General features: G+C 34.4%; 2 protein-coding genes across 2 annotated transcripts; one reads left to right on the top strand and one right to left on the bottom strand.

Moving 5' to 3' along the window:
* The first annotated feature begins 5,049 nt into the window (after positions 1 to 5,049).
* Positions 5,050 to 7,459, top strand: LOC143539119 (high affinity nitrate transporter 2.4-like). Its single transcript, XM_077032527.1, has 3 exons — positions 5,050 to 5,982; positions 6,085 to 6,200; positions 6,796 to 7,459. The coding sequence occupies exons 1-3, from the start codon at positions 5,173 to 5,175 to the stop codon at positions 7,457 to 7,459; spliced, it is 1,590 nt and encodes a 529-aa protein (XP_076888642.1). The 5' UTR covers positions 5,050 to 5,172.
* Positions 7,460 to 8,543: 1,084 nt separating this feature from the next.
* LOC143539135 (uncharacterized) lies at positions 8,544 to 11,727 on the bottom strand. The gene is made up of 5 exons (XM_077032539.1): positions 11,006 to 11,727; positions 10,778 to 10,898; positions 10,445 to 10,666; positions 9,823 to 10,363; positions 8,544 to 8,647 (listed from the first exon to the last, which is right to left on the bottom strand). The coding sequence occupies exons 1-5, from the start codon at positions 11,725 to 11,727 to the stop codon at positions 8,544 to 8,546; spliced, it is 1,710 nt and encodes a 569-aa protein (XP_076888654.1).
* Positions 11,728 to 12,205: the final 478 nt, after the last annotated feature.

Raw genomic sequence — 12,205 nt, 5'->3', positions numbered from 1 at the left:
CAGGAAGCCACCGTCACACAGCAGCGGCGAGCTCTTCCTCCACTTCGGTGATGGTGGTGGTTCAAGGTGGTGGTGGAGGCGGCTATGGTGGTAGTGACGATGGTGGTGATGGGGTGGGGTTGACGGCATCGGTGGTGGTGGTTAAGGTGTATAATTGTAAAAAATATTTTTTTTTAAGAATTTGAAAATATGGACGGAAAATGCATGAAACATAAAAAAACAGTCACTCAAGATGGTTTTTTGAATACAAAAGATTTGAAAAAATATAGATTTTTGCTCCAAGATTACAAAATAATTTGGACTTGTACGGTATTATTTCCCTAAATGTCGTCTTTTACCTGACTTTCTTTCGAAATTTTGGCCTACTCCCTCTTTATTTTTATATTTTTTCAAAGTGTCTTACAAGTCCAAATTATAAAAAATTTAAAAAAAAAGGGCTAAAATAGAACTTCTCCTTATAAAAGGGACTATTTTAAAAATTTTCCCTTAAAAATAAGTGTTACAACGAGGGATCACCATAATTTTAGTTCATAACTTCAGATATTCTCTCATTTTTACTGTGGAAGTCAAAGTTGAGCATATGCAATTATATGCATGATTCATGAATTAATAATGAAAAGTAAAAAATGAACAAATTGTCACATCTAGTGGCAAGTGGAGGCATACCACCTTCTTGATTTAAGTAATTTATTAATTTATTATTATATTTAACATTAAAATATATTGATTATTAGAAGTTTAATGAAATGACACTAAACCATACTCAATAGATGATGTCAACTAGGGATGAGATTGGGATGGTACCGGTATCGAACCTGAAAATCCTGATCCCGAAATTTGTAAATAGTTGGTACCGGTACCGGTACCGAAATGTTCGGTTCGGTACCGGTACGGTACCGGTATCGGTTCAGTATCAGTATGGTGCCGGTATTTCGTGAAAAGTTTGGGAAATACCGGTACCGTACCGATACCGAAAACTCAAAAATTTGTACCGATTCGATACCGACGGTACCAAATTGGTACCGAATTCGGTACCGGTTCGGTACCCGTACCAAAAACGCTCATCCCTCATGTCAATGATGGATACTTCCCACTATGCGGGAGTGCTGGGTGTATATCTTTGGCAACGTATTAATTGTGATTACAAGATTTTATAAAAACTATGAGGTCATCCTTAATTTAATAGTATTGTTTTTTTATAAAGGATATTTTACATAATATGTTATGATGTTTGAACAAACACAATTCAGGAAGAAGTTGTGCATAATCCAGTCCACCTGATTTTGGATGACAGAATGGGTCGATCAGGCATCAAGGATTTCATATAAAAAGAAACCAAGCAACATGGTTTAATGTATACAAAGAATCCGCAACTTAATATTTTGTTGAAAGTCACAACTCACAACATCCCTTCTAAAATGATATATTGATCCAAATAACAAGCAAAGATCAGTATAAAAATCCTAAAAGCTAGTAGTTATAATGGTAGATAACGTTTCAAGTTCAAATTTAACGTGAATGCTATCTCTATCGGTCAGTGACGGATCCAGGAATTTTATTCAGTTGGGGTAAAAAAATCGTTGAAAGTCCTGGTGCTTTTCATCACTGTTTATGATTTAGGTACTAAAAACGAAGTCTCAACCCCGCTTTGTTTAATAAGTATGGTAATTAATTATTGAAAGTCATGACCAACAAGGAAGATTATCTAAATTGATAAAACTAATTATGAAAGATTGGTTTTCCTGTTTCATAAGGCTTTCTATTGCACTTAATATAAAAATAAATGATGTGTGTTGAATAAACAAGAATAATAAACGAGTTTGACAATTAAACACGAAAAATGCATTGTAAATATAGACATGAAACACATGTCGCTGGTGCAAACATTGGATTGCAAAATTTGAGTTAAGCCCAAGTGATGAACGAATTGTTGACATTGAAATAAACTTTTAGATAATGAATTAGGCTTTGGAAGAAAAGAATGAAAAACTTAGAGGGTCTTGTGAAATAAATTGAACGGTGGATATTGAATTTGAATATGATTTTATAACATAGCAATTCAGAAGTTGAGTGGGTGGCTTACCCCCAGTGACATGTAAGTGAATCCGCCACTACTATCCGCACAATGATATAAATGAAAACCTTTTAGCTAGTATAACATTTTTTTTCCATTTTTTTTACTTATCAACTGTAACTAAACATCTTAATTAGTTAACTCAATTGATTAGGACCATTTAACCGGTTTAAAATACACCGATAATTAATCAAGAGTTCTAAGTTCTAAAACGCATAATTGCTACTCACACCACACACGTAGGTGTTGAAAGGTTTTTCGCAATATATTCATAATTCAATTTAAGTAGAGGGCTGTATGCGAAGGCGTTGAAGCTTCGCTTGTAATTAAGAAAATATATTTCTATTACAGTAGATTTTCTTATTATTAGTATCAGATGATCACGTAGATAAATTAAAACATGCATAGTAATGCTCGCATTATTTCAGTAAGTAGATTATTTTAACTTAAAGCCAAAAGTCCAAAATTAATTTAAAAGGATATGAGTATGACTATATGAGTTTAATGAGAAGGGAATATTATGAGTTATACATACATCACCGTCCATAATGCTTTTTCAGTAATATCTTATGATACCACTTGGTAAAGTTTTATTAATATGTTTATAGTTGAGCATATATTTAGCACACCTACAGCTAAAATTATTCTTCTGTATAAGCAAATTACAAAAGAAAATGTCTATGGATACATGGTTAACCTAGTCAACTTCCAAAAGACGATAAATCGGAATTATTTTTCGGCAAATTGGAAATAAATAATCTCAAATTTTGTGTATTGGCCGATGATAATCTCAACTTTAAAAATCACTACCAGCGGCCCAAACTTTTAACTATTTTTGTCTCAATGGACCTCCGTTAAAAAACACTTAACATCGTTAAGTTTTTTCCCAAGTTTCAAACCGATGTTTTAGGGCTTTTGATCGAAACAACGATATGAGTCGACCAATGTAAAGCTTATCTCGAAATGATGATCCAAGCGATGAAACAACGTTTCAATTCGGGTGTTTGAATTTCCAATTAACAAAAATCAAGTCATTTGAATCACCGTTCAGAGATAAGTTTTACATAAGTCGAATCGTATCATTCTTCCTATCAAAAGCCCAAAACATCGGTTTGAAACTTGGGAAAAAACTTAACGGTGTTAAGTGTTTTTTAACGCATGTCCATTGAAATAAAAATAGTTGAAAGTTGGGACCGTTGGTAGTGATTTTTAAAGTTAAGATTATTATCGGCCAATAAACAAAAGTTGGGATTATTTATTTTCAATTTGCCTTATTTTTTGTTTTTTTTTCTTGTGAAGGTATGTTAAAAAAACAAACAAATAAAATTATAAGGCTAACTTGATACAAAAATATCTAACTTTAAGCATATGCTATTATTTTAAAGCATCCATTTAATGTATCAAACATAGTAAACTTATAATCTAATGTACTTCAAATTATTTTAGATTTTGCTTTTGCTAGGTAGAAACCAGCTTAGAGTGAATTAATGTATAAAGGGTAATTAAAGTGAGAATCATAGAAAACCACATGAGGCCTTGAATTACACATTAAATAAAATAATTACATATGAAACATATATACATATGAAATTACGAAAAATAAATAATTACGCATAAAGTTAATAATTACGTAACAAAATTACACAACTTATATAATAACAAGCAACTAATACATGTGAATCTTTTACGTTTTGCATTTTAAAAAACTCTTTGTATGTAAACATCACTTGGATTTTAATGATATTGTTAAGCTATTAATCAAGCTCTTAAATAAAACTAAGTTTATTTCAAAAACATTAACAAAGTCTGAAAACTCATCAAATTGTTTATGAAACTATGCCTAACTTGGTGGAACAAGACACTATACGATGCCAACTTGGGGACATGATGCCTGTCAAGTCAGCATATCAACCTCTCTTTTTTTATTGTTTCTTTCTTAAATCATTCGATTCTTTTAATTGTTTAAAGCCGAAGACTTTGGACATAGCCTAAAGGTCAACTATGTGTGCGTGTGTGTATGTTAGCTGGCAATAAATGATTAGTTTTCAAGATCCACTAAGATTTGAAAAAGTATCCATTGGTATATGCAACAAGGTTCCAATGCGGAAAGTTGGATTCCTTGCAACCTTTTGGGAATTTTCACTAGCCACTCATCACAATTAATAATTATCAAATAAAATTTTAATAATTAATAATCTCACGTATTGACAATTTATTGGTAATAATCTCGCGTTTAAAAATAGTTGTCGTCAGTCTCACTTTTTACACTGATTGTTTTCATTTTACATATATGTAAAAGAAAAACATAACTCTGTTAAGTTTTTACCGAATTTCAAAACAAACCCGAACACATCAGTTTAAAATTTGGAAAAAACTTAACTGGGTTAAGGTTTTTTTAACAAAAGTCCAATGATGTAAGGCCGGAAATTAGTGACTTGCGATATTAATATGGCGAAACAAGTTAAATATATTATGGCCAAGAAAAATAAAGTATGCGAGAAATCCGGACACGAGGCGAGAGCTTCAGTGCAAGAATTTAGCTTCAACGGGGTGGAAATCTTCTAGAATGTTAGTTGTTTGGTTATAAATAGAGTACTTGCTTAATTTTATGTGGGTGTTTTTTTGGTGTAAATCACCCACGTACCCAAGGAGAGCTCACCTTGGGTGGAGTCGGTTCGTTTAATCTATTTCATCATCTAATACTGATAACGAGATCATTCTTTATTATATTATCTTTATATTATCTGTTCGGTCGTTGATTTACCGCACCCGTCTCGCAAGTTTATCAAGAACAAAATCCGTTCGTTTGTCCGGTTTCAAGACTTACAAATGAAAACAATCAGTGTGAAAAGTGGGACTGGTGATGGCTATTTCCAAATATAGAATTATCACGGTCAATTGCAAATATATAAAAATATTAAAATCTAATTTGACTTAATAAGTTAATCTTTTCTTTTTTAGTATAGTTAAATAAACCCTAATACAATACTCACAATTACTATATAAACACTCCGTACATACTCAAAATATTCATCCCATATCTTCAACTAATAATATTATTAAGGCATTACCTTCAAACATAATCAAAGTTATACACAATGCCTGAGATTGAAGGATCTCCAGGGACTTCAATGCACGGAGTCACGGGACGCGAGCCGGTGCTTGCGTTTTCGGTTGCATCTCCAATGGTGCCAACCGACACAACCGCGAAGTTCAAACTACCCGTGGACTCCGAACACAAGGCTAAAGTGTTCAAACTCTTCTCTTTAGCAAACCCTCACATGCTAACCTTCCATCTCTCATGGCTCTCATTTTTCACAACCTTTGTGTCCACTTTCGCAGCCTCGCCCCTTGTCCCCATCATTCGGGACAACCTTAATCTAACCAAATCCGATATTGGCAATGCGGGTGTGGCATCCGTGTCAGGGAGTATTTTCTCTAGACTCGTTATGGGTGCGGTTTGCGACATGTTGGGGCCACGCTATGGGTGCGCATTTCTCATAATGTTATCCGCCCCAACCGTGTTTTGCATGTCGTTTGTAGAAAACGCGAGTGGGTACATCGCGGTGAGGTTTATGATCGGGTTCTCATTGGCGACGTTCGTGTCGTGTCAGTATTGGATGAGTACCATGTTTAATGGAAAGATTATAGGGCTTGTGAATGGGACCGCGGCTGGTTGGGGAAACATGGGCGGTGGTGCGACTCAATTGTTGATGCCGGTGTTGTTCGAGGTTATTAAGAAGGCCGGGGCGACGCCCTTCACCGCGTGGCGGATTGCGTTCTTTATTCCGGGGTGGCTTAATGTTATTATGGGGATATTGGTGTTAACTCTAGGCCAAGATTTGCCTGATGGTAACCTTGGTGCACTTCAGAAAAAAGGTGATGTTGCAAAAGATAAATTTGGAAAGGTATGTTATTACTTATTAAGTTATTAGTCACACTTGCTTGTTTATAATTCATATATTAATTTAGTCTTTATTGTTATTTGATTGTGATATTTTAATTTGTAGGTCTTATGGTATGCTGTGACAAACTATAGAACTTGGATATTTGTACTTCTCTATGGCTACTCCATGGGTGTTGAATTAACCATTGATAATGTCATTGCTGAGTACTTCTATGACAGGTTTGTTTTGATTTTATATTTGTAAATCTTGAACTAGAGTAGGAGTGAAAACGAGCCGAGCGGAACCGCTCACGAGCTACTCGAGCTTGAATTGATAAAAGCTCGCAACGAGCCGGGCTTTTTTGAGTTCAAGCCGAGTACGAGCCTCAAACAAAGCTCATTTAGTTATCGAGCCCAAGCTCGAGCGTTGTTTAGCAAGCTCGTCAAGCCTTGACGACCTTGTGTATTTTTATGTTTTTACCTCTTTTTGGCGTCTATAGATTAATTTTACAATGCAATGCCGAGCTTAGGTTCATTTAAGATACTCTCAAAATATATAAAAATAATTAAGAACGTATATAAGTTAATTAATAAATAACAAACGAGCCGAGTCCGAATTTCAAAAAACAACTCATAAGTTAAGCTCGAGCTTTACAAAAAGTGCTTGAAACCAGCCGTGCTCGAGTTTAAGCTCTTGTAAGTCAAAAAAAGGGAGTCGAGCTCGGGCTCGACTCGAGCTCATTTACACCCCTACACTAGAACACCAACTAATCATAAAAATTCTCATGAACTATGTTAATCATAGATTTTGGTTAATTTTGTTTTATGATAATAGATTTGATCTAAAGCTTCACCTTGCTGGAATTATCGCGGCCACATTCGGTATGGCAAACATCGTGGCACGACCATTTGGCGGATTCACATCCGATTTCATGGCCAAAAGGTTTGGAATGCGTGGACGTCTTTGGAACCTATGGCTCCTCCAGACCGCGGGAGGGATATTTTGTCTCTGCCTCGGTCTGGTCAACTCGTTACCCTTAGCCATTACCTTTATGATCCTTTTCTCAATTGGTGCACAAGCGGCATGTGGTGCAACATTCGGAATCATCCCATTTATTTCTCGACGATCGCTAGGTATCATCTCGGGAATGACTGGGGCAGGTGGGAACTTTGGGTCCGGTCTAACACAACTAGTTTTTTTCGCAAACGCCTCGTTCTCGACGGCTAATGGGTTGTCTTACATGGGAATCATGATCATATGTTGTACACTTCCTGTTACTTTGGTTCACTTCCCACAATGGGGAAGTATGTTCTTGCCACCTAGTAAAGACAATGTAAAAGGTAGCGAAGAACATTACTATGTTTCGGAGTGGACCGAGGAGGAGAAGCTAAAAGGGATGCACCTAGGGGGTCTCAAGTTCGCCGAGAATAGCCGGTCAGAGCGAGGTGGGATGGTGGCATCTGTTTCAACTCCAAATGTGACTCCTAACCATGTTTAGTTGATTAAACATCTAAGGGAGATAGTGTGACACAATATATGAATATGTTTCTTTTCTAGTTTGTAATATACTAATATGTATATCAACATATGTGCAGTGTTTCATGTTTCTTATATTGTTGCTAAGGAATTAAATGATGCTAGTGAGTTATAATGTTTTTTGAACTATCAAACATTATGGTTCTAAGTTAACAATCATCATTGTAAGTATAAATTTCTAAAATTTAATCTAAACCTAAGAGGTGACTATTTTACACCACAAATTGTAATGCTTACCAAATGAAATTTATGACTTTAATCAAATTGTCCACAAATTTATGACTTACCAAAATGAAATTTATGGTTTTAAGATCGTAGAAAAATGTAATCGATTTAAAAATACAAAGTTACCTATGGGTGGTTTTGAACAAAAGAGAATCGATTGACATAGTTGGTGTAAATTTGATATGCTAAATATGTAAGCTTCTAAATTTTTGTTGTTGGGAGTTGGAACTAGTGATTGTTAATTCGCCTTTGTTAATATAATGTCTTCATAAAAGAAACGTCTTTCAAGTTAGCTGAATATTAATTTAATCCTTTAAGGTTTCCATTCATCCATTTTTTTTCTCCCTAAAAATCTAACAGATTTTGACTGACCTTTTGGGTCATATGAGGTTATACATCGGATTTTAACTTAGCTTATTTAACACTCAATCTAATTTTCCAAAATGGGGTTACATTTAGGAACTTCAATTCTCATTACGAGAATTTGGAGATTAACTATTTGTTTTCTAATCATTCTATGCAGGGCCGGCTCAACGAATATGGAGGTTTAAATCGAAATAAGATTTTGTGGTGTCAGAAAACTAATATCTTCTTTATTCGATAAGAAATCCCAACTGTTACATAACACTTCTTCGATAGATTGAAGAAAATAACCGAATACAACCAAGAACATATTCATATCATCATTGTGATGATCTGATTATAATACTCACTATACAATACCAAATGATTAACTCTAACAGATGGTAGAACAAGAAGAGATAAGAGATACCAACTGTTGTAAAGAATATCTTTTTTCATCAATCTCGTTCGTCCCTCTTTTATTCTTCTAGTAACAAACCAGCAGGCTTTCCATCCAAGTCTGTTAAGCCCAAGTCCAAAGCTATAAGCCCAAGTCCAGCAAGCTCAAGACTTATATGTAGTCCTCAAAACAAAACACACAAAAATATTAAACACTTAATAATGAAAATATTGAATTACAAGAAGTATTTGTTTCATATTTTAACACCCCCCCCCCCCCCCAACAATTCAATATTTGAAAACATCAAATAATCCTAAACGACATCTAACCAGTGTTTATCTAAAACAACATCTTTATAAAAAATGGGTTCAACGCTTTTATTTAAAGAGGACACAAAACACATATTTTCATACGACAGATTAGAGTAATTAACTACTTTTTCTAACCCATACTTAACTTTACCCTCTATCATATAATCCTGCAACCTCTTTGGTAAAGTCGAACTCCTAGTGGATCTCCTAACAGCTGGTTGAACCTCTTGTTCATTAGGGACATTGTTTCCCTCATATAATGTATTATTGTCATCATGACTAGCACTTTAACCTACCTCACTAGTACTATCTAACTGACATCTAGATACTTCACTAGTTATGGAACTCAAGTGATCAGTGGCAACACTAGGTTGCTGATCACCAGCACTAGTCTGAAATTGGACCCCCCTTCATCATTGGGATTATTTACACTAATAAGAAATATTGGTTCAGTGTCATCAAATTTATCAAAAAAATTTAAATGGTTTACAGAATAATCAGTAACAATATCACTAGTTTTCAAAACATAACTATCTTTGAAAGGATATATTGTCTCATAGAATTTTACATCTCTTGAAAAAAAACACTTGTTTTGACTCAATACCCCACAACTTATAACCTTTTTTATTAAAAGAATAACCTAAGAAAACACACTTTTCAGCTCTTTTTTCAAACTTATTATTTTCTATGATGGCACTGTAACATAAACAACCAAAATTTCTTAAGTGCTTCAGAGAGGGTTTAAATCCAAACAACTGGTCATATGGAGACTTACCATTTAACACAGAGGAAGGAGTCCTGTTAATCAAATAGGTGGCAGTCAATACACACTCAGACCAAAAATTTAAAGGAACTCCACCTTCAAAAAGAAGAGATCTGGCTACATTTAACAAATGTCGATGTTTCCTCTCAACAATGTCATTTTGTTGAGGTGTATAAACACATGAAGTTTGATGAATAATACCAAGTTTTCTAAAAAAAATGTTTGAACTTGATTAATGCCATTTTGTTGAGGTGTATGAACACATGAAGTTTGATGAATAATACCAAGTTTTCTAAAAAAAGTTTGAACTTGATTATTAACAAATTCATTTCCGTTATCACTTCTAAAGGTTTTAATATTGACACTAAACTGATTTTTAATCATATTAACAAATGTTTCAATGCAAGAAAACACTTCAGTTTTATCTTTTATTAAAAACACCCAAACAGCACGAGAGAAATCATCAACAACAGTTAGGAAAGACCTATACCCCTCTTTACTCTTGATCCTATATGAACCCCAAGTATCAAGATGTACCAATTCTCCTACCGTAACAGACTTATGATCACTTAAAAGGAAAGGTTCTCTATGTTGCTTTGCCTTGTGACATACATCACAAGGCAAATCCACAAAATCATTTTTAATATGTAAGTCACTTTTTAACACACTCAACACCTGACTAGCAGGATGCCCTAATCTAGTGTACCAAATATTAGAATCATCAATGCTATTAAAACACACCTTAAATTGTTTAGAGGAATCACCACAGACATATAACCCATCAACCTGATTACCAGTCACCAGGTTTTTCTTTGTGAGTGAGTCCTGTAGATAGCAATTGTTTTCATTAAATGTAACATTTAATTTGCTATCACATGTAAGTTTGTAAACAGATAATAAATTAACACAATATTCAGGAACAACAAAGACATCTTGTAACACAACCTCATTACTTAATTTTATCTTGCCAATTTTAGTAACTTTAGCATTAGAACCATTAGGATGTTTGACACTTATATTGTATTCACTAACATCAACAGGATCAATAACGTATTTATCACTCATTGTCATGTGTTGGTTTGCTCCAGAGTCAATAACCCAATTAGATTTAATTTTGAAGAAAAACCGCTGAAGCAAAAAAACATTTTTAGAAAAACAACAAACACTATTACCTCCTATGTTTCCACTTTGTGATCCTTCTTCAGTTTTATCACTTAGTAATCCTAATAACCTGGTCACTTGTTCAGGAGTGAGAGTACTAGCAACAGAGATAGAAGATGATGCACCATTATTAGAAGTATTAGGTTTTTGATATCCTCTAGGCCTAGGACCTTGAGGATACCCAATAATTTCAAAACATCTTTCCACAGTATGTGCTATTTTCTTACAGTGAGAGCATTTTAAGTTTGGATTTGGCCCACGTGCAAATTTCTTTTTATTATCTAGCTGCCAGCTTTACACACAAACCCTACGTTTTGACCCTGACTTTTAGCACTACTGTTTGAATTTCTATGCGACTCTTCTCTAGAAATTATAGAAAAAGCAACCTTTACAGAAGGTAAAGGTTCACGAGTTAGCAGGTTGGTCCTAACAGGTTGGTAAACATCATCAAGACCCATTAAAAACTGCATTAGTTTTATCAATGTATTGAAATCATTAAATCCTTTTGATGCCTGACAGGAGCATGAGGGCAATTGAACCATGGCATCAAGTTGTTTCCATAGTGTATTTAGTTTATGATAGTAATCTGAGACTGAGTCTCCATTTTGTTTTAACAAATTAATCTCTTGAAACATATTGAAAACAACTAATCCATCGATCTTTTCATAAGTTTCCTTCAGTTCTGTCCAGACATCAGAAGCAAATTGAGAATAAATTTGCCCGACATATAATTCCTCACACAAAGAATTAAGAATCCAAGTTAACACTATAGAATTACACATATCCCATTGAGATTTAAGAACTTCATCATCAGTTGGTCTCTCACATATACCATTAACAGAACCAAGTTTGTTTTTAACTTGAAGTGCAAGTTTCATAGCATTAGACCACAAAGAATAATTTTCTGTTCCTTTAAGTTTAAAACTAATAATAGTCATGGTACTAGAATCACTAGGATGTAGATACAATGGATTACTAGCATCTAATTTGCTAACTAAAGTCTCACCAGAATCATCATTGTCACCCATTTTAACCAACTGTAACGAAGAAAATTGAACCAAGAATAAAATTCACGCAAGCACGCGCACAGAAAATCTATCAAGGCTAGAGCCAGATATTCTGAACCACTCTCAATGGTGGCAGATCAAGGATTAGCCAAGTAGACTTATGCAAACACACAAGAGAATTCAAACAAATGATGCACAATTATTCCTAGAATGCCTAATGCACAAACAAACCAATCATTAATCTTCTCGTATCAATCAAAAAACATGCCTAATGCAAGAACAATTAAAAACCGAACAAGAAATTAAGGAACAATCTCACAAATCAAGTTCTCCAACAATACGATAGCCGCAACCTTCACTTAGGGTTACAAACTGTCAGAAGAGACCAGTGACCAAGAGATAGCTCCATCTTTAAAAGCCAAGAATCAACGTCTTTAACAAAGAACCAGATTGATCGGTCGACCAAGAACACAATTACCCTAAATCCACCAGAAGAGAA

This window comes from Bidens hawaiensis, unplaced genomic scaffold (assembly GCF_021521415.1).
Source record: "Bidens hawaiensis isolate Kalapana, Puna unplaced genomic scaffold, B.hawaiensis_p1.1 tig00011798_1, whole genome shotgun sequence".
Classification (NCBI taxonomy): domain Eukaryota; kingdom Viridiplantae; phylum Streptophyta; class Magnoliopsida; order Asterales; family Asteraceae; genus Bidens; species Bidens hawaiensis.
This window is presented reverse-complemented; position numbering and strand designations above follow the sequence as displayed.